Source organism: Malus sylvestris, chromosome 10 (genome assembly GCF_916048215.2).
Source record: "Malus sylvestris chromosome 10, drMalSylv7.2, whole genome shotgun sequence".
In the NCBI taxonomy this organism is placed as follows: Eukaryota; Viridiplantae; Streptophyta; class Magnoliopsida; order Rosales; family Rosaceae; genus Malus; species Malus sylvestris.
The window spans coordinates 35124186-35151496 of record NC_062269.1 but is presented as its reverse complement, the minus strand read 5'-3'; the positions used below and the strand labels follow the sequence as shown (position 1 = coordinate 35151496).

At 37.8% G+C, this 27311-nt stretch overlaps 5 protein-coding genes across 8 annotated transcripts; 1 reads left to right on the top strand and 4 right to left on the bottom strand.

The window, feature by feature from the left end:
* Nucleotides 1-1430: 1430 nt before the first annotated feature.
* Nucleotides 1431-2804, bottom strand: LOC126584510 (probable aspartyl protease At4g16563). Its single transcript, XM_050248867.1, has one exon. It carries the CDS (start codon nt 2721-2723, stop codon nt 1431-1433), a length of 1293 nt encoding a protein of 430 aa, XP_050104824.1. The 5' UTR covers nt 2724-2804.
* Nucleotides 2805-7007: 4203 nt separating this feature from the next.
* LOC126587376 (uncharacterized) lies at nt 7008-11552 on the bottom strand. Of its 4 annotated transcripts, none has more exons than XM_050252415.1 (9): nt 11155-11546; nt 10029-10238; nt 9849-9937; nt 9622-9760; nt 9202-9276; nt 8486-8607; nt 8336-8411; nt 7887-7978; nt 7008-7457 (listed from the first exon to the last, which is right to left on the bottom strand). In XM_050252415.1, coding segments are annotated over exons 2-9 (732 nt in total). In that variant the 5' UTR covers nt 10167-10238; nt 11155-11546; the 3' UTR covers nt 7008-7456. The 4 variants fall into 4 exon arrangements, with proteins under 4 accessions (XP_050108372.1, XP_050108370.1, XP_050108371.1 ...); XM_050252413.1 differs by having other exon boundaries at nt 7887-7946; nt 11155-11536; XM_050252414.1 differs by lacking the exon at nt 7008-7457 and adding an exon at nt 7468-7775 and having other exon boundaries at nt 11155-11552.
* A 2498-nt stretch (nt 11553-14050) lies between these two features.
* LOC126586982 (transcription termination factor MTEF18, mitochondrial) lies at nt 14051-16337 on the top strand. The gene has a single exon (XM_050251948.1). It carries the CDS (start codon nt 14337-14339, stop codon nt 16119-16121), a length of 1785 nt encoding a protein of 594 aa, XP_050107905.1. The 5' UTR covers nt 14051-14336; the 3' UTR covers nt 16122-16337.
* A 208-nt stretch (nt 16338-16545) lies between these two features.
* Nucleotides 16546-19725, bottom strand: LOC126586983 (BTB/POZ domain and ankyrin repeat-containing protein NPR1-like). Its single transcript, XM_050251949.1, has 4 exons — nt 19008-19725; nt 18031-18784; nt 17623-17820; nt 16546-17135 (listed from the first exon to the last, which is right to left on the bottom strand). The coding sequence occupies exons 1-4, from the start codon at nt 19545-19547 to the stop codon at nt 16873-16875; spliced, it is 1755 nt and encodes a 584-aa protein (XP_050107906.1). The 5' UTR covers nt 19548-19725; the 3' UTR covers nt 16546-16872.
* Nucleotides 19726-20696: 971 nt separating this feature from the next.
* LOC126586685 (BTB/POZ domain and ankyrin repeat-containing protein NPR1) lies at nt 20697-24326 on the bottom strand. Its single transcript, XM_050251613.1, has 4 exons — nt 22611-24326; nt 21652-22405; nt 21254-21448; nt 20697-21163 (listed from the first exon to the last, which is right to left on the bottom strand). The coding sequence occupies exons 1-4, from the start codon at nt 23154-23156 to the stop codon at nt 20898-20900; spliced, it is 1761 nt and encodes a 586-aa protein (XP_050107570.1). The 5' UTR covers nt 23157-24326; the 3' UTR covers nt 20697-20897.
* Nucleotides 24327-27311: the final 2985 nt, after the last annotated feature.

Below are 27311 nucleotides of genomic sequence, written 5' to 3'. Positions count from 1 at the left end.
TCTCTTCAATTTCTTAACTTTCTTCACCAATTACTTAATTTTCTTTTATTGTCCACCCATTTGTGGCTTCCTCTTCTCCTCCACCTACAATCTCACCTTCTTCCTCTGCAAAATAAAAAAATAATGCAAACGAAATCAATAAAATCAAATACACCCATGGATATGAGCCCATATCGTACCCCCGCTTCATGTCCTTCAATTTCAGAAGCATCTCAAGTCTTCAATCATTTCAATATCTGTGTGGACTTAAAAATCTTGAATTTTGTTTACCTTACAATTTCCAAAGCAACTCACGACGCCGATGGTTTCGTGGATGGAAATTGCTGGGAACATCGCAGTCGTCTCAATGGTGCATCATTTAAATTAAAATTGTAGGTATAAAAGGTAGTGGCTTGGTAAATAAAGTTGCACAAGGTATTCTTCAGTGCTTCATATGTCCATAATATATAATATGTATTAGGGTGTGTGTGTGTGTGTGTATAGTACAAATATATAAAGGTGTGTGCTGTAAAATAGATATTGGAGCAATAATGATTGGAGTTGCTTCGGCAAGGCAATTTTTGGAGCCCAGTGGATGGGTACTGGAAAAAGAAGCAGTCAAAAGATGCAAGCAAAGGAGATTGCACGCACGTTTGAGAAGTTTTTTTTTTTCTTCTCTTGTCCTTATCATTAAGCTGACCCCACTTAGTGGGAAAAGACTTTGTTGTTGTTGTTGTCCTTATCATTAAAAAATTATTTAATGATTTTTGGTTAAAATTCAAAGTTTTGAATCTCTTTTCATTAGTTTTCATTTGAAAAAAAACATCTCCTTCAAGCTGTATCAGTACATCTTACCTATTGGTGTTTTGTTGGTGCTGTCCTGATAAGCGGCTTATTATAAGCCTATCTGCGGCAGAAAGCACTTTTGTTTTTCAACACGAAGATCCGACTCTTAGCACATACATACTTGCAGGCCTAACAGTCTAATCACATACCCTCCTACTACCTATCGTGCATGTTCAATGCTCTATTCTGTTCGTTTCGTATCGTTAGCTCGCAACTCTCAGTTGTTACCAATCGCCATAGGGAAGTGATTCCCGCATGCTCCTTTTCTCACTCTGTTTCTGACATTTTAAATTGAATAAACAAAAGGAGAATAAAGATAAGTAAACAATTGGTTCACAGAGAATATTGCTAATTAAGTTACTCCACTGCAAATGGTTCCATCTTCACCAAGCAACTGGAATATAACCAGCTCATCATTTTAACACAATGATATTTGGCCAAGAACAAAAAGCGAATTAAATTTATTGAAACAAAAATAAACTAGCTAAATACATTATGCAAAATTTCAAACTGCCGATGCCGAAGCCTCGTTATTTTGTCTGCTGAAATGCACAACTTTAAAACAGCAAGAACGACCGTATCATCAAAACTTGGGAGGGAGTTACTTAGTTTCTGTGAAGTCCTTGAGAGGCTGCAGCTGAAGCACAATCCATTGCCTGAAACCCAATTCTCTCTTTCGCCAAGTCATACACAACCTCCACATTTTGCTGCTGGAAGCTACCGAAAACCCCGGCTGGCCCGTAATCTCCATCATCCATTGTTTGGAACAACAAGCATTTCACCACACTCGAGTTTACTGGAGCTCCCATGGCATAGAAGTGATTTCCTTGGGGCAAAGCAAGACTCACATTATTCAAGAAGTGGAAAGTTATTGGAGGAAATTGTAGGTCATCCTGATTTGTGATAGTATTATTCATTGTGTATGGGACTAAATAACAAAGATCAAAAGAGGTCTTTGTCTCCATTTCCTTGGCTCTAGGATACGAAATCACCGACTCGAGAACGGAGAGAAGATTGGAGTATAATGGCTCAGGAAAATGAGTGTAAGTGGTTCCTGAGTCAATCAGCAAACCCCCATTTCCTTGTGAATCAAATTCTCTCAAGCTTGAGGGCACTTGTGTTACTGCACTGGCATTACCTATTGTGATGGCCTCTATACCAATGTAGTAGTTGTTAGGGTACATGGGACTCTTCAACATTGGAGTGAATTGCAAGTTTTCTTTGGAAGAAATAGCAACATCTCCTACAACTAGTGGACTTGAAACATTAGGGTTGTTTGCATACTTGAAAGCCAAGAAGCAATGAGAGAAGCCCTTATGTAGAAACCCTAACTGGGATGGGAGGGAAAGCGCTCCCCTACCAAACCCTGCAATCCCAATAGGCTCTCTATAGGTAGACCCGATGCACCCAAAACAAAACTTGGGAATTTCCATAGTGACAATATTGTTGGGGGTAGTACTAATTCCATGAACCCTTAGTGTGTCTCTACTAAGTGTCCCTTGGACAACCCCACCTGCGCCATAAGTGTAAGCAAATGAAGGGCATGGTCTAGGACATGTGTCCCTAAGAAGGGTAGCAAGCGAGCATCCAACAATGGTGCATGGATCGATAGAGTTATCTGAGCTATGGATGTCAATGCAAAAGGAGCTACCACAAAGGTCTCTAAGAGACGAAGAAGAAGCTGAAGGGGAGAAAGTGGGCATTAGGTTGTTGTTCCTATAGTCATCACAATCTATGCAAACAAAAGAAAGATTGCCACAAGGAACCCATGTTAGGTCACTCCCAGTATCCATATATACTTGAGTGACTTGTGGGGGTGTCCCTAAACTAAGAGATATCAAATACCCATCTCTCACTTCCCTCAATGGCTCTACCATGTCTGACACTTGTGATGGCATCTTTTTCGAGTAAGAAGATGCTTTCGGGCTTGGAAGGGAAACCTGAGAATGTGTTAGTCCAAGCACCAGGGAAGTAGAACTGGAGCTATGGCTGGCTAGGGTTTGGTTGAAATTGAAGAATGTTGCAACGGTTAGAAGGAAAAGGAAGGTAGTGGTGAGGGGTGTTGCCATTTGGGATCAAAAGATTAGGTATAGAGACAAGTGAATCCTTCTCATATGTAGTACCTATTTATAGAGGTCATTAATTCAATGAATTAAAAGGTAGACTAATTATCTGAGCTGCATTAGGGTTTTCTCATATGGAGTAACAGATGTTTATCATCCAGAGGTTCTGAATTAAAATTGCGAGTGTGTGTGCGCTACACGTACGCACGCACATGAAGGGATGTATAGCATCCGTGCATGCTCAGATATAACACACACACAAACAGAGACCAGAAATCATAAAAAGGCTGTGCATGCTTTATTGTATATTATACACAGTTTTTGGTCGACTAAGCAAATTCGAACACCCGATGAGAAGTTGGATTAAAATTTCATGCGTTGTAATTTCTTTGCTGTTGCCAAAATGTGAAATTTTATTAAGAATAATTAGCAAGTTCATGCATCATAAACTCCTAGATACATAATGGAACTCACGAATCACGATCATGCCCTGCAAATCTGCTAAGCTTCAAAAACTGCGAGTTTTATGGGTCATATTAACATTATCGAAAACAAAAAAAGAACATAGAATTTGGCTCTCGGCTGGAGATGACGCAACGTCCTCAAACCACAGGATAATACTGACGAGGACCGATCCGTTCTTGCTTGCCATTCCATAAACTCACATGGGTTTTACTACCATTTCAGGAAGATTACTCGTGTTAGTATACCCCCTAATAAAAATTGTATCTGTACATGCTTAGAACATAATACATGCCACTAAACCCTAAACCCTAGCTGTACCTGTACTTTGCTGCATAGTTTACATGCTTAGAACATAATTTACATGCCACTAAACCCTAAACCCTAGCTGTCGCTGTACTTTTAATGCATACTTTAACGGATTCAGAATGTACTTTCAAATGTTAATAAAATACGATATTGGAAGATGGCACCTGGCCATCTTTTCTGCAATTAAGTTTGCTGATATCGGCTGCTGGTCGAATGCACCTTAACTAAGCTTGCACTTTTGAATTGTTTTTTGCATGATATATGGTTCTATCTAACTTTTCGTTTATTAGTTATAAAAGTAACGCATTATATTATCAGCCTTGAAAAGTATTTTGTCACAATAGCTTTTCCCCAACTAATTCAGTTATGATTTGCACTATGCGGCTACCCTACTCACTCAACACTTTTGATACCTACGTTTGGTGAACCAGATTTTATTGAGAATATTAATTAGTGTGTGTGTATAAATACATTTGTTTATTTTTTGTCATATCATATACACACATCCAGCCTTGAGAACTACATCAAATATCATTAAAAATTAATATCAAAAGAAGAAATATTACAAACATTATTTAAATATTACACGTCTCGCACTTTTAAACAAAATATAATAATTAAGTTTACATTATCTAATTTTTCAACTAATTTTTTTCCAGTATAAAATAGTTAATCCATTTAATCTTTCTTGTGATATAATCAGTGTTTAAAATATCGGTACAGGTGAAAATATTGATATCGATATCGGTTGCTATCGATGGAAATAATGGAAATTTATAATGAAATTTTTGGGATTGTCAAACATTGATTTGGACAAAATATAAGAGTTTCTCCAATATTTAATAGATGTATAAGAAATATCGACAATATATGTCAATTTTAGCCTAAACTTAAAAGTTTCTTTGATATAAGGTGAAGTTCAGACTTTTTCCCCAATTCCATACCTTTCTATGATTTTTGGATATTTCCATGGAAATATCGACTATATCGAAGAAATTTTAAACCCTGGATATAATTGACCGAAGATAAGATTTGATCAAATTTAATTTTGAAAAATTCTTTTTGCAGAGGCAGCTGTACTTGGTATGGTTAACATAAAGACTAAAAGTCTATAAACTTCTTATTTGAACAAACACAAAGTTTATAATATCAAAAAATGGGGATTAGTTGTGGGACCCATTCCATATCGAACTTCAACAATTCGAGCCGTCAATTTTGTAAGTCTCGATTCATAGATGATCTATGAAAAAATTCAATTCAATTCGAAACCATTTACCCATTTTGTTGTCACGATGAAATTTTAATGTTTCTTATAACACGGTGTTCGTAAATTTCTTTGAACTCAATTAGATGCCTCAAATATTTACAATTTGGCAAATATTTGCAAGGATGATCTATGTGGTGCAACTTGAAAAATAGACCGTTCGGATCGTTAAAGTTCAATGTGATGTGAGCCCCATAAAGAATATATATATATATATATATATGTTTTCGTTTCAATGATTTCTATCTTCCACTTGTTCCATGTAAACGGTCGTTACTTGCTAATTTGTTATGCATCCAGTGCTCCCTCGAGGCTGATTGTGCCTTTCGGCAAGGGTTTCTATCTTCCACTTGTTCCATGTAAATTCTTTGAACTCAATTAGATGCCTCAAATATTTACAATTTGGCAAATATTTGCAAGGATGATCTATGTGGTGCAACTTGAAAAATAGACCGTTCGGATCGTTGAAGTTCAATGTGATGTGAGCTCCATAAAGAATATATATATATATATATATATGTTTTCGTTTCAATGATTTCTATCTTCCACTTGTTCCATGTAAACGGTAGTTACTTGCTAATTTGTTATGCATCCAGTGCTCCCTCGAGGCTGATTGTGCCTTTCGGCAAGGGTTTCTATCTTCCACTTGTTCCATGTAAACGGTTGTTACTTGCTAATTTGTTATGCATCCAGTCCTCCCTCGAGGTTGATTGCGCCTTTCGGCAAGGGAAGTTGAGTTTATAAACAATCATATCCAACGGATTTTGATAATTTAATGGTCGAATTATAGACAATTAATATCATCAACAACATATCTACATTTAAAAAAATTGTAATTAAATCGTACCCAACAAAAAAAAATGGTTAAACAAAATGAGTTGAGTTGAGATATATTTTACTTGAGCACTAGAAATTCTAGAAATTAGATAACACGAGCCCCGACTGATCGATACCTAATAGCTATTCTATTTTATATGGTGGGGTAAAAAGTACATGGATGCTTTTGCAATCCGTCGCAGGTGCAGTACTAGGTTGATCCTCAAGATTTTTCCTACTTTTGTCTTCAATGCGACGTAAATCACCAAATGATGCCAAATCACAAATAAATAAGAACACACTTCCAATTTTTCCTTTCGGACTCTCTGTTTGTTTTGTCGCTTAATTCTTATTTGATTTATTCAATCTTACGAGTCAAGGTCTAAAATATCGATAATATCGGAAATATCGGTAGTCCAAAAACACGAAAATTTCGATGGAAATATCAAGATATTATCGATATCGATAAAAATTGAATAAAAACTACGGAAATTGTAAGAAAAACTTGGAAATTTTTATTGAAACTTTGCAGGATGTTTATTTAGTCAATTATCTATTAGTTTATCAGAAAAATTTGGAAGGAAATGCATTGCATGATGGATTTAACTGATTTAAGTTGTTTATATAGCGAGCTGGCAAACATTGTGAGTGTAGAAAATATGTAGTAATTAATGAAAGAAGTTTAAACACACCATAATCATTTATATATAATGAATTAGTACAATATTTTACACTTTATACATTGTATGGTAAGATACATGAGTGACTTAGTACCACATAGAGTTCCTATCAAGGTCTAAAATATCGATGATATCGGAAATATCGGTAGTCCAAAAACACGAAAATTTTAATGAAAATATCGAGATAATATCGATATTTTAGATCTTACTTACTACTTAAAAAAAGGACAAGCTATGTGGAAATTACTTTGCACATGTCACAGTTTTTCCTCTTACATGATGCACATGTCACAGTTTGACACACACCCACTAACTTTTCCCTCTTTGCATTAGTTTTTAATTCCACTAATATGAAGAAATTTTTCAAAGTGCCAGAATGCTGCCCAGTACGGAATTGTCATAATACAATTATTTAGAATTGTTTTTTGTTTTTTTTTTAGCACCCAATCACTTGTATTATGATATTTGTTATACCAGACCGTGTTTCCAATACACTGAAAATCTCCCCTAATATAGATTTGCACATCTGAACTAGTGGGTAGAAATTTCTGCACATCCATAATAAGCTAAGCATTGTTGCAAAACTAGTTAAAACATTAAAGAGGTTGCTGAAACAACGCGTGCAACTTTGAACCATTTAACCATCGTGACATAATCGATTCCCCTCGTAACTTAACAACAAACTTGGAATCATCTACAACAACTTTGGCCTCCAAAATGACTCCAGTTTTGATTGCTTTTTAACCCTCCTCTGGGCCTCTATCATTTATACAGCAACAATATAGAAGAATGCACAAGATCAGATCCATCTTAAAACGGAAGCCTTTCGACTCATTTCAAACATACATATATACATATACATACATATACATATACGTATACATATATACATATATGTATGGATATCCATCATTGCATCTTGGCCAATTGCTTCATCAATCCCTTGATAATCTTTCCAAACCACATCAAATTCATTACTGCTAGCACTGTTGGCACGATAAAGACCAAAAGATATCCGAAGATGTGCATCTGGATGATCTGCAATCCAAATAAAATGATTAACTACTTGCAACAAATGACACTCCAAAATCTGAAAAGACGATTCATACAAATTTCACAAAGATTGCTTTTAAGGGAACACGTAAAGGATGTTTTGGTCCCTTTTCATTTCTTCTTTTTTCGTTTAAAGAAGTATGACCTGAGAAATGTAGACTCTTCTAGAATGCTTAAAAAATGTAAAATATTGCACTCCATACGCAAGATTCAAGACTTCATCCTGTTCCCCAAGAAAAGCACACCAAAAGAGGACGGTGTTGAAAATGCAAAGATCCAAACTTTTTACCCTTTCTCAGAGAACTATCCAAAGAAGGTAAAATGTATAACTCAACTTTGGAAGACAGTGAAAGTATACAGCAAGCAAAATCCAAAGTGTAGGTGGTACATTTCTTCATGGAGTTGCAATCTTACCATATCATAGTGCAAGTAAACATGGTAAAACATGTAACCGAACAGCAGAATTCTTGCCGCCTGCATACCATAAAGTCCTTCAGAAAGCATGTCTAACAATGATAGTTATGTAACCGGAGGACAAGAAAGATATTAGCTCATGATGCTGCTTACATCAAGACAAGTGGCTACGAAATGACAGTTTATATTATGGATAGTGCTATTCACACAAACACCTCTCACACCCTTGTTAATTTTTTTCCATTGATCTTCTTCAATTCATTCGATCCGACTGTCGAAAATTGAGAGGGATGTATGAGAAGTAAAAATGGGTGCGTGGTTAGCACTACCCAATATTATAAGTGAAAGTATCAGGGAAGTGTTGTTGCAACTGAATTCTCTCTATTATATGATAGCCCCCCCCACCTTTAATGATCAAAAGATAATAATACAAAAGGACTTCAACTGACCAGCCATAATAAAAATATCACAATGCCATTTAGGAGATATGCGCTGGACCTCTTCAGACCAGCTGTATCAAGATACCTTCATGAAACCAAAAGCTTATATTAAAGATGGAAAACCATAAACTAAACATAATCTTGTGTGTATAAACTTACCATCTCATATTGATCTCTGGCGTAGTGATCTCAGAGATGAGGATCATGTATGTATAAAGTTGCCCTTCCCCAGAAAACATGGAGTATGCTACTGCAATTCCAGACAGTGAGTGATGGAAAACCTGAAATTGAATCCCACCATATCAAGAGTTATACAGCTGCAAACGTGTGGTGAACGTTACTCATTTCTAATAAAAGATTTGTGTATAAGCCGACTAGTGTTTGTTTATTATTATATGCCGACTAGTGTTTGTTTATTATTATATACATTCTTTTGGAAAGAAATAAAATTTATTTTTTCCACCAAAAAGTCCACCAACAAAAGTAAAACCATTAAACTCTAACAACACCTCTGCCAAGTGCCAACCACTACAAAGATAAGCAGAACATATATCGAATTTCAACTACAGCCACCTCTGCAATTATAAGAGAAAAATGAAAATGAAAAGCCCTAAATTCCAATGAAACTGATCCAATAGAAAATGCCAAAGTCTAATCAAAAGTGACTAACTTAATTTATATGCAAATGTGGTTTCTTTTTCCGTTCACTTAACCTCTTCTTCTCTACTTTCTAAATACCTGTCTGTGCAATTAAGCAATCACCTTAATGGGATTATTATAACCTTGGTAAATGATACTTCTGACCCATATGTCAAGACGGTTAGAGCAAACCAATAAATTATATATGAATTGTCTTCCATATAGAAGTTACTTACATACTCGATTCCACCTAAAGAAGGATATAGCCATAAAAGCATTCCCAGATCCGCACAGAAGTACCCAACAGAGACCTGTGATATATGATCTTAATTATGTCCCACAGAAAAATGTCAGGAGATACAAACAAAGGAAAGTGCATATAGATGAAACAACCCAACAAAATATAAAGTCCAGATCACTCGTCAATCTGTGATAAATTGGCTCATGCGTTAATTTCTAACCGCTAGGCTAGGCCTGGTCAGATGATAATGAAGCAAATAAGATAATGTTGGGATCTGTTCATCACTTCCTACGAGCTTAAGGTCAAATTGAAACCAACAATGATATTTACACTTGAACAATATACATGTAAAATACTTTGACAATAATTGAGTGGCTAATAATTCATAATAAAATTAATAATCGAAGGCACATACCCCTAACCCAAAAACAGACAGTGGTGAGCTTCGAAATGTAATAAGGCCAAGGTGCTGTTGGTCAGAAAAGAGATCGGACCCGAACACAAAGTACAAGGACAGAGCTGTGATAAAAATGGCATGAATACTGGAGATACCACTGCAAAAGTTAACTTTTCAAATTAATAAATTTACAAGTAGTGTTCCAGAAGGGAAGTATATTACAGTTGGAAAGTGGGTGTCCTCACCGACTGTTCCACTCAATTCGTTGGATTTTTGTAAGACTCCCATAAGCCTTAATGTAAAAGGTACTAATTAATTGGGTAAGATCATATACCTGCAATATTTAACGAGTTAATAAGAAAATAGAAAACCAAATCTACAGCTTGAATGAGGCACCCTATAGCACATCTTTACTAAGAGCATACCATTTTGCACAAAATTATGCCTCCAATAATGGAAGTGTATGGTATGAAGGGATCCGCTAGCAAGTAGTTTTTAACAAGAACGCCGGCCTGATTTTGGTAAGATTTGATCGCCATAACCGATTTTGTAGACATTTCCATTGCAATATGCTAGATTACTAGTTCTTATTTCCCTTCTTTCCTTTCTCGTACTAGCTTCCCCACTTCATTTTCCTGTTTAATCTTTCCATTATCAGTATCTTTTTCCTTTGGCTACTGCTGTGAGCATCCGAGGATGACATTTAACCAGAGTAGCTTATATTAGCAGATGGGTAAACCGTAAGCAATGTGATAGCTTAAGTGCTTATACCTACAAACATAATCCACAAACAACCTACACAGCCCAACGACAAGAAATAGCCGCACAAAAGCATCTTTATTTGTTGAAACCAACTTAAATAGATTTGGGCTACAAAAACCTTCGTATAAAAACAACAAACGCAAAGGCTAAAACCAGAATCACAAAACAGAATTAGAAGCAGATGAGATCCAAGTAACACCTAGAAGGATAAAAAAGAGACTAAGCAACTCCCAAACTCCAGTTTAGGACTTTCCAAATATAAATGCATGAATCTACACTAAAAAAACTCGCTGACAGGATTAGATAGTGTAGTCATACATTGGTCAAGCACCAAGACCTAAGATTTGATCTCATGACTGGCCACAAACAGTTTCTTCATTCCAAAAGGAACAAATGACTAAACCACAGAAACCAGGTGGGCATTTGAATAGAAGTCAATGTAAAATGCAGGTACTCCATCAATACTTTTATACGAGTACAGAACAATATCAATACAAGCTAATGCGGGAGATCTAAAAACACCATTAGAAAGAAAGAAAAAAAAGACAAAATCAAGCAGTACCAGAAGATACCAGAAAATGAAATCAAAAGGGAAAAACAAACTCGGATCCAGAGGCAACCACAAACACATGAGAAATCAAATGGGGTATTCAAAATCAAAACCCACCTCCACATGAGATCAGAAACCATAATATAACCAAAAGCAGATGAAATGTCAAACAAAACCCAGAAAGCTAAAACAGAGGATTAAAGCTAAGAAGCTCAGAAATCAGAGGGAGGAGGTCTCACCATGAGCATGAAGTCACAAAAGTTAACAGCCAAAAACCCCTCCAAATCAGATGGGCATTTGGGGAAACACAGGAACCCAGAAACTAATCAATGCCAAAATCCACAAATCACAAGGAAAGTCGAAAACTTGAGGCACGGATGCAGATGAGTAATCGAGAAAACAAATGGGTTTGAAGAATTTGTGACGGGCAATGGAGAAATGCGAACGCTTGGAATATCCAACCGAACATGTAAAACGGAAGGAGGAAAAAGGGAAGAGAAGAGTTGAAATCAATGAAAAATGTGAGTGCTTGGAATATCCAACCGAACATGTAATAATAAAATAAAGAAGAGGGGTTATTAGTTAAATAATAAGGGAAGGAACTTGGAAAATGATAAGGGAATTTTTGGGTGGATTTGGATTTTTCTTGTTATCCAAATGGAATACGGAAGTGAGAAATGAAAATATCACTGATTTGGACGTACTTTTAAATTGATTGAATGTATATTTAGTAAAAATATTTTCGAAATCAATCTTTAATAAAAATTTAAGTAAATTCTGAAAAAACAATTTGCTTTTTAAAATGCTTTTGGAATCCAAAATTAATTTTACCAAAAGCGTTTTTGATCTTTTAAAAACACTTTCAAATGAGTTCATAATGTGTTTGGCCCATGAGCTATTTGGATTCTAGAGTTTGTTTTTATTAGCATTTATGCTAATGTTTGGATTTGTTTATTAACATAAAAGATAATCGAATTCATAACTGTTTCAAATAATAAAAAAAAAAGAAAAGAAATACCAGTAAATTATAACAAATTAGTCTAGCATTTTGGAATTTAGAGTTTGTTTGGAGAAGTGCATGATATTTACAAAAGACAAAAACATTATTTTTTGTTCTTATGTAGTGGACTTTTGTGGTGGCATATCGAGTGAAGATATTTACTTGATTATTTTCTAAGTTATGTTACCCATATTTTTTGTTTATTTTAATCTTAGGCTGTATATTAACAATGTTAATTTATTATCTTATGTTATTGGTGCTGCTACAGTTCTTAATATTCCATCAACCCCATCCTACCCCAATTATTATGGTTGTTACATCATTTATCATATTGCTTTGCTATATTACCTATCATGACTACTTCCTGATTTGACAAAAAAAAAAAAAAAACATGATTTCTTCTTGCAATAGGAGAGATTTTTCATTCTGTTCGGAACACAATATGGAATACCACATGTTATTGTATAATTGGAGGAAAGGGTTTTTTTTTTAAGTGTCCTTATAATTGTATAATGCCATGCGATGGATGTACATTGGGGTCAAGGTGGTCCCATGATCATTCGAAGTTAGGGAAATATACATGTAAAGGTCTTCCGATGACTCTTCGAAAGTTAGGTATGACTCTCTTTTGTGCCCATAAGTTTTGATGTAATGCCCATTAAGCATATGCCGCATATCTTGTCAAAACCTCGATATGTTGCGTCGAGAGTACCTGACAAATTCTATCGATAACACTCATCAGATTGCTTCGACGTATGTCGATATCTATTGACATATGCGCAACATGGTTTGGCTGATGACAACAAGCCACTGCATGTTTGATGAAATATTTTAGGAAATAAACTGACATTTTTTTTTTTGCGCACTTTGTCTATGTTTCTATTAAAAAACTTATTATTTAACACTAGAACCCTCAATATTTAAATTTTGGATTGCCATTGGATAGGACAAAATAAGATGGTAATCATTACTATAAGCGGACCTTAATCAAGATTATACTATGTTATAAAGGAGATAATCCATGGTTGGGTACTTAGCCGGTTGAGGGCATGCTGCCGCATCATGCATGGGGCAGCAGCAGATAGCAGTTTCAAGTAAAACTTGTCTTTTGGTTCAAGTTTCCACTTTTTCAACTTTTTTGTTGCCATGTGAGCCCCTTTTTCTTTGTAAATTTGGATTCCTAACCGAAAGAAAAGAGGGTGAGTAATCGCCGTGGTGGGATTTGGGTTTGGTGTTTTTGGCGTGTAAATATGACTCATAAGGGTTGTTGCAGTGGAGTAGGATTTTCTCCCTTATTTTTTCTCCTTCCCTTTTATTTGAACGGTCATGGTTAAACCACGTCAACATCTTATATTAATTTTTTATAACAAGAGAAAGATAAAATAAGAGAATGTGAGAGGAGAGGATGAAAAGGGATGAAAAGAGAACGTGAGAGAATCCTAGTCCTGTTGCAGCGTCACTACAACAGAAAGGGTGCGGATTTATTTTCTTCATTTATTGTTTAGGGTTACATCGGAGTCGAATCCTAAACTAGCCTACTCTAGGTGCCATACTCACCCAACAAGCTTGTCGATGTTGATTGATGCATTTGTTATCCATGCGATTAATATGCACTTGATAACATGAAGCTTCGTGATCAGCTTCCATCAAATGGCAGTGATGATGTTGATGATAATTAATTCTCCTGAGGAGAGCCGAAATTGATCATCAGATGGTTACAGAAACTCAACTTTAGATCTGATCTTGTCAAATAGAACATAAAACACTTAGTTATGGAGATAGAGGATAATTAAGTATAGTAATTTAGAGTGGCGGAACCAACTTTTGAATATGAGATGAGCGTTCTTTTTTATTAACAAGATGAACAAGTGCAATTTTTTTTCTCTTTAAAAATGAATCAGTGGATGACTTCGTAACCGTCCATCATGTCGGGGGCTGTGAAGACTTATAAAGTCATTTCAGCCTGTCTCTGATAAAAAATACAAGCTTTGAATTAATCTCCAACCGTTAAGCCACCCGTGGTGTTGAACAAGTGTAAATTGAGTATTATAGTCCTTGAACCCCAGAATTACAAAATAAATAAATAAATAAGAAGATTTGAAAAAATAAAGAAAAATAAGAGGCGGCTAAAACCCCCAAATTCTAGGGTTTATGATAATGGCAGAAACAGAGGGGCGCACACTCCATCTTCGCTTCTCTGGAAAACCCAGACAGGATATAATGAAAGGAACAATAGGGACTTAAATCCCGAGAGGATTCATCCAATCCAAGGTAACCTCTCCTCTCAATTGTCTCCATCTCTTTCAATCTTCACACTCTGCAACTTCCAGTTTTCAACTATTATTGCAAAAATGTGATTCACCCACAAAATTCTCTCTCTCTCTCTCTCTCTCTCTCTCTCTCTCTCTCTCTCTCTGTTGTATGCCTCCTTCGCCACTTTCTATGTTAATGAATAGAATCCACAAAAGGGTATCGAAAATGATTGCCCAACTCAAACACCATGTACCCCTCTCTCCTTTGGTTCATGAAACAACCACTTCTGCGCAAAACCCGTCTTTCGTTTGGGTTAAAAATCGATGCTTTGGGAGTTCTAGGATTGCCCATTTGGCAAGGGTCTCAGTCATGGAGTCCACGCAATCTGATTCTCCAGTTTTGAATCGGGTTTCTCGAAATGCTAGAACCGTGGCTCAGGAAGCCCTTTTCGACTACCTGCATTCTACTCGAAGCTTCAGCTTCATGGATGCCGAGCATATTAGCAAGAACTCCCCAATTTTTCTTCAGAATTTGCTCTCCAAGATAGACTCCGAGAAAGATGTTGCCCGTTCTTTAACCCGGTTTTTACGCTACAATCCCGTTAATGAGTTTGAACCCTTCTTTGAGAGCTTGGGTTTGAGCCCTTCTGAGCTGCAATCGCTGCTACCGCGGCACTTGATGTTTCTGAGTGATGATCATGTTATGGTTGATAATGTTCATGCTTTATGCAATTACGGAATCCCCCGTGGTAACATTGGTAAAATGTACAGGGAGGCAAGAGAGATATTTGGATATGACTATCGAGTGTTGGCTTCAAAGCTTCAAGCTTATGAAAATTTGGGGTTAAGCATACCAACAGTTATTAAGCTTGTTGGTTGTTGCCCCTTGCTTTTGGTTGGGGGTGTTCGTCGCGACTTTGTCAAGGTTCACGAAAAAATGAAGGATATAGGCCTCGGAATGGATTGGATTGGAAGGTATGCATCACATAATGGTACGTACAACTGGAACAGAATGCTTGATACAATGGATTTTCTGGATAGTGTGGGTTATACAGAGGAGCAAATGTGTGCTTTGTTTAAAAGAAATCCTGCATTACTGTTACAAGGTTCTGGGAAGAACGTGTATGTATTGTTTGGCCGGTTACTCAAATTGGGTCTCGGGATGGATAAGGTTTATTCGTTGTTTATGCGAAACCCTCAGGTCTTGTCTGTTAAGTGCATGAAAAATCTTTTGCTGGCAATGGATTTTCTGTTTGAGATTGGAATGGGGACAGAAGAAATAGCAGACATTGTAGCCGATGACATTGAATTTCTGAGTTCGTCTAGTTTAAAAAGACCTAAGACTTTATGTAAAGAGCTGAAGGTCAAAAGAGTCGGTCTGCTCCAACTTATGAAGGAAGATCCACACAAGGTGTTGAGATTGGCTTCAAAGTCAAAAGGTAAAACCATCAAGCAAGTAATAACCCCAGTTCCTAGTAATCATCTCGAGAAAACATCGTTTTTGTTGCGATGGGGATACACCGAAAACTCAGAGGAGATGATGAAAGCTCTGAAAAAATTCAGAGGCAGAGGGGACCAACTGCAGGAAAGATTTGATTGCCTAGTTCAAGCTGGCTTGGACTGCAATGTCGTATCAAAGATCATTAAACAAGCTCCTAATGTTCTTAACCAGAGCAAAGATGTGCTTGAAAAGAAGATCAGTTGCTTGACAAACAGTTTAAATTATCCGCTCGATTCTCTGGTGGCATTCCCGGCATATTTATGTTACGATATGGAGAGGATTAATCTTCGATTTTCGATGTATTTGTGGCTCAAGGAGAAAGGTGCAGCAAAGCCTATGCTATCCTTGAGCACTCTCCTTGCATGTTCAGATGCTCGATTTGTAAAATATTTCGTAGATGTCCATCCTGAAGGTCCGGCCATGTGGGAAAGTTTAAAATCGCAAAAGGGCTAAGAATTTCATCCTTCTAATCTTGTACGTTTAGATTTTCGCAATGAATCCCGTCTTGTATACTAAATACTTCGACGTAAATTCGTTCATGTGCTTCCCTTTGGTTCGTATGGTGCTCAATCTGCGGTTCATCTTGCGGTGGTAACTTTGGTTTCGCACCCGAGAGATATGTTAAGAATTACACTGTTTCATTGATCAAAGAATTCATCTGTTTTACAAGTTTGGCAGCTAAAATCCTGCATATGGAGACTTTCACATGCTTCCAACTCGGACCATTTTGCAAAATTTGATCGTAACTAGGAGGCATGGACGGAGCCAATCAAGGTTCACTGGGTGAAGATGCTCCCACTCAAGTAATTCGTTTGTTAAATTGCAGACTTCAGTTATATAATATACACGCGTTATCTTTGTAGTAAATATATGTATCTAAAGATCAACATACCTGCATACTACTTCACTCCATAATACGAGCAAAAGTGCTCTTGTTCTGTCATTCAAACAAAAAAACCCTCTCCCGCCTATCATGTAGGAATATTTTTCTCATCATTTTGCCACTTTCCACTACTAGACTGAAATTTTTGTACCATTGGAATTGTGATACACCATCATTTGAAATCATCCCTATCATCATATTGGGTATTAAGACATCCTATAATAAGGTCTTCTTAGTTATTTTTTGGGATGCACCTACTAAAAGAAATTTCTAGCTTCGTCCTTGCTGGGAGGCCTATGATTCGATACAATTTACATGCCTTCACAATTTTCTAACCTTTGGACTTGCACCAACTTGTTCCGGAGGCGATGAGGATGACGGAGACAACCCGTAGATGTTCTTATCAGCTTTGTCCTTGTCAAATGCCTTTTGTACTTCCTCCTTAAGCTCCAAGAAACGCTGCCTCTTTATTTTCTGCTCGTCAGTGGTGCCCGTCTCAAGGAAGCGCAAATCAGGAAGGTCGCCCTGAATCAACTTATCGAGGACTTCCGAGCAATGTGGAAAATAGTATCGACCCATGCTGACTGCCACAATAGAACACTAATGCTTAGAAGAGAATAAAACCGATGACACTACAATTACTTTTAACTAGCAGATTCTAAATACTAAATATTTGCTGTTGTGGTTCAACTTATGATGTCTTGTGGAGTGTAAAAATAACTTCCTTAGTTTCATTTCGTGCCTCGTGTTACGCGAGGCATGTCAAGTTGGTTAGGAAAATTGTTAATTTGACTGATGTGGCAAAAAATCATGGGTTTTTCGGTTTGTTTCCTGTGTTCCACATCAGCTAAGTTAATGATTTTCGTAACCACCTTGACCCTTGACGGACACGAGACAACTGAAGCATAGGGGCAAGGTCATACAGTTGCAAGTTCTCGTGGCACCAGGGGGGGTGGGGGTGGGGTTGGAGAGTTTCGTCGAAGCATGCAAATAAATAAGCCGAAGAAAAGGATCAACCAGAACTCTGCAATTCAACCACAATAATTTATCCGAGAGACAAAAGCATGATACCTGTTTTCACAAGCGATTCCAACCTAGAAAGGAGTCTTTTGTTCTGCACAGTGGGAGTCTCATTCAAATCAACCTCCATCAAATTCCCACTTGATCCTTTCACTGAAGAGATCCCGGCAAACTCAGACGTTGTGTCTGCATGAGCAATCGCCATGGCTAGCTTGGCTTCAGCAGGGAATAACAATCGGGCAAATGTCACTGCAATAAATAATACACTTCAGATTCAGGCCTTATCTAATAAGTGAAGGATATCACGTCAGATACTCAACACACATTAAACAATCAAAAGATGAAACATGATACGCAAAAGGTTGAGATTCAAGTGTTTCTGGAGAAAAATGATACCGACTACGATCTGCCACCACAATGCCTTGACTAATCAAAGTGAAAGTGTCTTAGAAATGTTACCTCGATTCTCCAGTTTCAGTAATCTCATGTGCAGATCATTGGGCGTCATTTGGGAAGATATAGATGCCTCTCCAGCCATTGGATTCCTCAGCATTTCTCTCTCCAGAACATCAATGCAAATTCGGTCTTTGTTTGCTTCTTGCCCCCGCTCTGTTTTTGTATGATAATCCTTTGGCCTTGTCAACCTCCGGCAAATACTAACAGCGCTCTCACCTTCTAAGGTCGGCTCTGATGCACGAGCTCCATTAGACAGAAGCAATATTATAATTGATGGCTCCTTGCGCATCACAGCAATGTGAAGCACTGTAAAACCCCGGGAATCCCGGAGGTTAACATCAGCCAGACCCAGACCAAGCACTTCAGTCACAACTTTAGGATCGCAGTAGGCTGCAGCATAATGGAGCGCATTGGCTTCATCTAAGGTTACATCAGACTCGGTTAAAAGAAGTTTCATAAGTTCAACATCATCGGAGTCCAGTGCCTTGTGTATTCTCCTGATTCTCTTTTCACGCAAGGGGTCCACAATCGGCATGTTTGGGTCGCAGTAGTGCTGAGAATTCCGGCGAAGAATTTTAATCTTCGCCACAACCTCGTCAGGAAGTCGTTTCTCAAGAGAGATACTATCAAGATCCGAGTGTGCCACTCTCTCTATACACTGATCGATGAGCTGACTTAACTGACAATGAAACGCCACCACGAGGATTGGGATAACATCATCCGCCACGGCTTTAACAACAAAATCAGCAAGTTGTCGCTGCCAATACACACACAACCAAATCAGAACAACCTTCCATTTTTCTTTCCAAATTAGTTAGTAATCTGTCTTTGCATTCGAGATATTGGAAGATCCAAGCTTGAATAACGAAGTTGCAGAAACACTTGAACAAATGTGCAATGAGAACTCGAAAGTTGACTAATTTCTCAATGTGATTAAAATGTTTGATCAGAAATTCAGAAAGCAAACAACACCAACCAACCTGCAGTACTGAGGCAAGTTCCGGCATTCCGAAAACCGAAGAGGCACACATCAACTCCAAAGCAAAATCTATGGCGGGTCGACAAGCTTCATGGCCGCACACAATGTGAACGCAGCTCGAAACCTCGACCGGAAAAGCCTTCAGCTTTGCAGTATACACAAACCCCAAGAAAACCACAAACGCTTCATAACCCACATGACCAAATGGCAGCAAATCACTCAAAAAGTACCTAGGTTTTCCTTCTTTTTCGGAACCCCCATTCTCCCGGCTGAATACCTTCGCGAAAAACTCGCTCCTCGAAGCCAAAATGCATCGGTGGACGGCAACCGGAACGCCCTCGACGGTGATTTCGGCGTCGCTGTAGTCGCCGCCGGAGTCGGCCAACAGCCGGCCCAAACTGGAGCTGAGGTTGGTCAGGGAGGTGAGGTCCGGGGTGGGCGGCGGGGTGTTGGCGGCGGGGGAGGAGGAGTTGGGGGTTACTGAGCCGTTGGATATGTGGGAGGATGAGGTGAAGCTCAAGGAAGATGATGGATCAGCCATTAATTAACATGGGTTAGATTTTAAACACGGAGATTAATGAGATGGATCATCAAAGCTTGATGATTGATGGGGTCACAAAAATGCAGGAGGCGGTTGAAGATGTTACTACGCAAATTGTCAACGGAGTTTGAGTGACGATTACGCTTTAACGTTGCTAACGTGGTTTCAAGTTTTCAACGTTTATTAGCTCCCGGGTTAGGAAACATGTTAGAATTAGAATAGGATTTAAACATGAATTATGGGTTAAAAGTCAGATTTGACTACTACCATAATTGATCACTTGTTCGATTTAGGGTGATGCTGCGATTGCTATCTAGACATCCATTTTTGTCTCACACATTCCTCTTAATTTTCACCCGTCAAATTGAATGAATTGAAGAATATCAATGGAAAAAAAAATTAACAAAGGTGTGAGAGGTAAAAATTTATCATTGAATAGCACAACTCTTTATTTATTAGGAGGGACGGATTATGGAATTTGGAATTTTTAATTTTTTTATTTTAAAGGAGACTAGTTGGTGGCTTCGCCACGGTAGTCTATCTTTCCGAAGGTCGGGAAGACTCGTTGAGGCATTTCAACCTTTCTCTGGCCACCATCGTGTGATTTATCAACGACATGAATCAAACTCAGAACGTGCCGTGTGAAATACGGACCTAAAATTCATTCTTAACCACTGGGCCACCTCGTGGTGGTTGAATTTGGAACTTTAATGTTAAGTATATTGGTGGTGTTATACACACTAAATTTGTGCATTTGACGCGGCACATTTTACACTATATAAATTTCTATTACAACTATTTAATCAAGTTCCAACTTGAATTAAAGTATAAATTTAATCAGTGACACATCATTTGATAAACAAATTTAGTGTATCTAATATTATTCTAAGTATATTGAGAATAGAAATAAGATGATAAATATTTTTAGGCCTAAATCTTAATTATTGAATTTTTAATTAAAATTTAAAGGCCAAAGTCTAGATAAACAAGATAATCTAGAGTCTAATTAGAAAAAGAAAAAAAAAGTATCAAATTTAACTTTGTTACAAGTAATATTTATTATGTATTGAAATTGAATACGTCCTAGTTCGTTAAGAGCGTTTTCCCTTAAACCTGAAGTTTTTGAGTTCGAAAACCTCTTGAGACGGATTTAAAAGAAAGATTAAAGGTAATTTTCATTCAAAACCATCCTCTACAGAACTACAAAACTAGGAGGATACTTGCTAGTTTGTGCAGTTAACAGAACAATTCACATCTGCCAAGATTTTACCCATCCGAATATAGCCAACATCTTCCTACGCTCTCGTCAGTAAACCTCCGAAGGCTTATTAGATGCAAATTTACACGCCTTCACGGTTCCCTAACCTTCTGATTTGCACCAATTTTTTCCGGAGATGTCGTGGAGGACGATGAAGACAATCCGGAGAGGTTACACTCGGCCTTGTCCTTGTCAAATGCTTTTTGTACTTCCTCCTTGAGCTCCATGAAACGCCTCCTCTTTACCTTCTGCTCGTCGGAGGAGCCAGGCTCGAGGTAAAACAAATGAGGGAGGTCGTCATCGATGAACTTATCCAGGACTTCTGAGCAATGAGGGAAGTAGCATCTACCCAAACGGACTGCCACAATTCGATGAAGCTTAGAACAAATGACTAAATATTATGTAGGTCGACTGCTGTAACAGAGAAAAGCATGCATTTGTGATTTACCTGTTTTCATAAGGGCTTCCAACCTGGAATGAAGTCTTTTGTTCTGCACGGTGGGGGTCTCGTTTAAATCTACCTCCATCAGATTCCCACTTGATCCTTTCGATGATGATGGCGCAGCAAACTCAGATGTCTCCGCATGGGCAATGACCATGGCTAGCTTGGCTTCCGCAGGGAAAAACAATCGGGCCAATGCCACTGCGATTACAAGCGAAAGATGTCATGCCAGAGAGTCAGGCACACAAAACCAATCAAAAGCCGAAGTATGAAAGGCAAAAGGTAGAAATTTGGGGGTTAACATAAGACGACTACATATCCACAACCAACATTTATCAAGAGAACTTCGCAAAATAAAATTGGATATGGTGTAAATAAAAATGAGAATGTCTTAGGAATGTCACCTCTGTTCTCCAGGTTCAGCAACTCCATGTGCAGATCATCAGGCATTATTTGGGAAGATATAGATGCATCTCCAGCCATTGGATTCCGCCGCATTTCCCTCTCTAGAACATCAATGCATATTCGGTCTTTGTTTGCTTCTTGCCCCTGCTCTGTTTTTGAATGGTAATCCTTTGGTCTCGTCAACCTCCTGCAAATACTAACAGCACTCTGACCATCTGATGTCAGCTCCGATGCACGAGCTCCTTTAGTCAGTAGCAATACAATAATTGATGGCTCTTTGCGCATCACAGCAATGTGAAGCACTGTATAACCCCTAGAATTCCGGAGGTTAACATCAGCGAGGCCCAGAGCAAGCACTTCGGTCACAACCTTAGGATCGCAGTAAGCTGCAGCATAATGGAGAGCATTTGCTTCATCTAAGGTTATATTAGACTCCGTTAAAAGAAGTTTCACAAGCTCGACATCATCCGAGTCCAAAGCCTTATGTATTCTTCGGATTCTCTTTTCATGCAAGGGATCGGCAGGTGGCAAGTTTGGGTCAGAATCCTGCTGATAATTGCGGCGAAGACTTTTGATTTTCTTCACAACCTCATCAGGAAGTCCCTTCTCAAGAGAGATGTCATCAATATCTGATCGTGCCACTCTATCTACACACTGATCGATGAGCTGATTCAACTGACAATGGAAGGCAACCAAGAGAATTGGGACAACATTGTCTGACAGAGCTTTCCCAACAAAATTAAGAAGGCGCCGCTGCCAACCCATAGACAATCAAATCAGAACTCTTTTTTCATTTATATTACCAAAAGAATGAGTAAATGATAAGTTGCATAGACAATCCTATCCTATCATAACATTCATAGATAAGTTAAATATGGTGATTTACGAATTCATGAACTCATAGACTTGACTAACTGATAAAAATCTGCTCGGAAATTCAGAATAACAGAAGACCAACCTCGAATATCGAAACCAGATCGGGCATTTGGAAAATGGAAGCGGCGTACATCAATTCCACAACGAAATTGATAGCAGGTCTACATGCGTCATGGGCACATACATTGTGAACGCAGGTTGACACCTCCACGGGAGAAGGCTTAAGCTTTCCAGTATACACATAGCTTAAGAAAACCAAGAAGGCTTCATATCCAACATCGCCATAAGGCAGAAAATCACTCATACAGTACTTTGGCCTGTCTTCCTTTCCAGAAGACCCCTTTTCTCGCTTGAATAGCTCGCGAAAAAATCCACTCCTAGAAGCCAATATACATCGGTGTACACCAACAGGAATCCCCTCAACTACGATATCAGCATCACTATAGTCACAGCCAGGATCAATCAACAACTGCTCCAAACTAGAGCTAAGCTTGGACAAACTGATGACTTCAAGACTTGGCACCGATTCGGAGCCAGAACACGATAAGTTGTGGCTTATTGAACCATTTGATAAATGGGGTGATGAAGTAAAGCTCAGAGAGGATGATGGTTCGGCTGAATGAGCCATTAATCGACTTTAGACCTGTAGAGCCTAGGATGTATGGATGTCAAGCCTAATCACATACTGCTTGAAGATAGCAAAATCTAGAACTAGTTCCTTTGAAGAATAAGAGCCCGAAAGCTGTCTAATTCTTCCAACACAAGCTATAGGCTATAGCTCTCAAAATATTATGATCCATCTGATTGGTTTGGTAAAAACCTATAAGCAAAAGTGCTTTTAAGGAACGAAAAGCAAGGTAAACAGACTATTTAACAAAAGGGGAACCTATCACAAACTGTGATTTTGCTCTTCAATTTTGAAAGGTGGGTTTCATTGAAAAGACTTGAAACACAAAACCATTGGATTAAAACTGCTAATTTCAAGCTTCCAAATTAAAACTGCTAAGTTGAAGCTTCCAAATTGGAAATAGAAGCAAAATCTAAAATACAAAGCTAGAATATTGATGCTCAAGATCTAACTACAACAATATAAACCAAATATTGGAACCAATATATTATATGATGTAATTTTGTAATACTGCACAAAACAGAAACTTTTGCAGATTTAATCAAAAGAGTTGTATAAAAACTAATAAAAAAAATTTACACATGTACTGTTATTGGCTTCTGCTACAAGTTGTAGTTTTCCTATCAAATCCCACCTGAATTTCAAAACCCATAACATCAAAAGAACTCATCTCAGGAAAATTGCAGCAAACCTAAAATTCCCCAAAACAAGAAGAAGCAAACTTTCAACCATATCAACCAGAACAAAACTCACAGATATCAAATCCCAAGATTGGCAGGGAGGACAGAGAGGTGGGGGGCCAAAAGGGTAGGATTCAATTCAGAGAAACAGAGTCAGAAAGTAGAGAGAGAGAGAGAGAACAGAGAGAAAACAAGCTTTTTTATGTGTTTTTTTTAAGCGAGAGAGAGAAGGAGGTGAGAAATTTCGTTAGAGGGAGATGAAGTCGCTTTGGTGACGATTGAGATAGCATCAGCGATCCCAGCTGGGGTGAGGTGACGCAGCCTCGGTGTAAATTAATGGAAGTGTTTTGTTTTTGTTTGGAAATTGCAAACACTGCAAGTGTGGGAAAATGGAGAGCCATTGTAGGCGCAGTAGTTTATTATTTTGGTTAATCTTTCGCTTTCGTCTCTGAATAGAGAGAGAGAGAGAGAGGGGGCAAAAGGTAAGAGACGGAGTTGGTGTCGGCCATGGCTGCCATACCGTGTGATTCACAAGTAAAATATGTCATTTTTTTGTTTATTTTAAAAAGCTAGAATGATAAGGCTATCTTCAACCGAAGGCTGGCAAAATGCTCGTTTTAGTCATCTGGTCCTTCAATAAATTAATATTTTAATCAACAGTGCAAAACCATATTTCTTACCATCTTCAATTGAGGGTCAAATGGCTCGTTTTAGTTTTGTCACGAAAAACCGTTTCTAACCTAAGGTCAAATGGTCATAGGGCCAAATATAATTTATTATTTTAAAAGTACAACTTAAATTTAAATCCAACAGTTAAGTGATGTCAGCTAGCCGTTGAATTTAAATTTTTTTTGGCTAAAAATGAGGTGGATATTGGCTTATAATTCACACACATTTGAATTCAATCTCGTTCAATTCAAATTTGCAATGAATTCTAACTTTGAATCCTCTTCGGATTCCAACTAGGGATCCTTATCCAATTCCAAATTGGAAGAAAAATGGGAGCAGATGAGACGAAAAGATGAGGAGTTTGATGAAAAAATGAAGCTTGGCGCAACACACAAAACAGAGCAGTAGCCATGGCTACGGCCATGGTGTGTCAGCCAACTCAGGAACAACCTCAATGGGGTGGCTTTGTTGCCGATCGCTTTTACAAACCACGAAACAGAGTGATGACGCATGCCAATCTGATGAACAACTACTTCAACCCCAACTCGGTGTACACATAAGAGAATTTCAAACATTGTTTCCGAATTAGGCGTCATGTCTTCGAGTGTTCACTTCGTGATGTTCAGCAGGTCAATCTATATTTTCGACAGAAGTGGGACATAGTAGGCTACCCTGGTTTCTCACCTCATCAAAATGTTACTGTTGCACTCTGAATGATGGCCTATGGCTCCCTAGTTGATTCGATTGATCAAACCCATGGTATGTTTGAGTCTACATGCCTTGATACTCTTGTTGAATTTTGTGACACAATTGTTCAGCTTTACAAAGACGAGTACCTCCGCGAGCTAAATAAAAAAGATCTGGATCATCTCATTTGCAAAGCTGAAGACCATGGGTTTCCGGGCATGATAGGGTCATTAGACTGCATGCATTGGGATTGGAAGAATTTTCCCACCATATGGCAAAGAGGCTTATGCGGAAGGTCAAGAAAGCCAACTGTTGTGTTAGAGGCAATTGCCTCGTATGACATATGGATCTGACATACTTTCTTTGGAGTCCCTGGATCCCAAAATGACATTACAGTTCTTGGGCGTTCACCCTTCTTCAATACCCTGACGAAAGGTAAAGCACCTCAACTTGACTACTACATCAATGACCGTCAGTACAATATGGGGTATTACTTGGCAGATATCATTTACCCAAAGTGGGTGACACTTGTCCAAGCAATTCCAAAGTTGTTTACCTTACACCAAGAGGCATACCGAAAAGATGTTGAGAGAGCTTTCGATATGCTACAAGCACGGTGGAAGATCATCAGCGAACTGGCAAGAGGGTGGAGTCAAGAAAATTTGGACTCCATCATGTTTTCTTACATTATTACATAATATGATTGTGGAGGATTATTGACCAAAAAAGAAAAAATTGATTGTGGAGGATGAGTGAGATGGGTATATTAATGGAGAGTCCGGTGATGAACAAAACGATCCAATTAGGTCAAAAAAGGCTCGTGCAAAAATATATGATGGGCCTAATTTGTTTTTCAATCCAAGAACTGGTAGTATCTTAATGAGTTCATGAGGTGCTATAGAATGATACGTTCATGTGCCACAAACAAGTACATACAACAGGATCTTGTTGCACATCTTTGGGCCAAAAATAGCATGAAGTAGGCGTTTAAATTTTATGTTGTTAAATGTTTTTAAAAATGTTGTTTAAGTTTCATGTTGTTAAATGTTTTTTTTTATGTTGTTTAATGTTATTTAATGTTGTTTAATAATGTTTAATATTGTTTAATGTTGTTTCATGTTACTTAATGTGATGTAATGTTTAATGGTTTAGGAAGGTATAGGGAAAAAGGAAAAGAGTTATTAAAAAAATTTAAACAAATTTTGTAAAAAAAAAAATAAAAAAATAACGGCTAGCTGACCGTTGCATTTGAATTCCAGCCCAGCTCGGGGCCGACTAGCTGGCTCATTTGAGCCGCCCGGTTGGCCTTTTGGCCCTTTTTTGTCTAGTGAGGCCCACAAACTCTTTGGTCTGGCCCTCTAGACCCTTCAGTTGAAGATGGTCTAAGCATTGGCATTTTTTTGACTGGTTCCTTGAGAAGTTAGGCTGATATACTATTTGCTCTTTTGACAATTTAACACACAAAATTTGCTTGCAGTGTCAATTACAGTCGAAATTTCATCAAAACGAATCAGGTAGCATGTAGCACACATGGCTTTTTTTAAGGACGTTGCTTGAGAGATTTTTTAAAGTGAGAATACGGAACAATACGACATATGTTATTATGTAATGAGTTAAACATTTAAAAATGAACTATATAAACACACTAAAAAATTTATCCGTCTTGTCGATGGCATTTCGTTTTTAAAAGCTCGGTTGTGAGCGCAATAAATAAGGTCAATGTAATTTTACCAAAAAAATAAAATAACGTCAATGTAATTATGTCGTGCCTAACATATTAGTCAATGAAATTCTTTCCCCAAGTCATATAAAAAATGACTTTTATAGCAAATGAACTTTGAAATTAACTCAAGTTATTAAAATAGTTTCTCATTTTCAAAATCAAGCAATATCGTCTTTGAAATTAAATACTGCACATCAATGTAATCCTTGATTATCAAAATATATTAAATTTTCTATTAGTTTGATGACGTGGCATACCAAAAGTCCACGCAACCAATCATTTGGTGCCACGTAGACGAAAAAAATCACATTTTTGAAATGTAAAATATAACAAAAAAGAAAATCAAGGAGGCATTCCGGCAGACAAGCAGCTCGAAGATGGCTGATAGATTTGGCT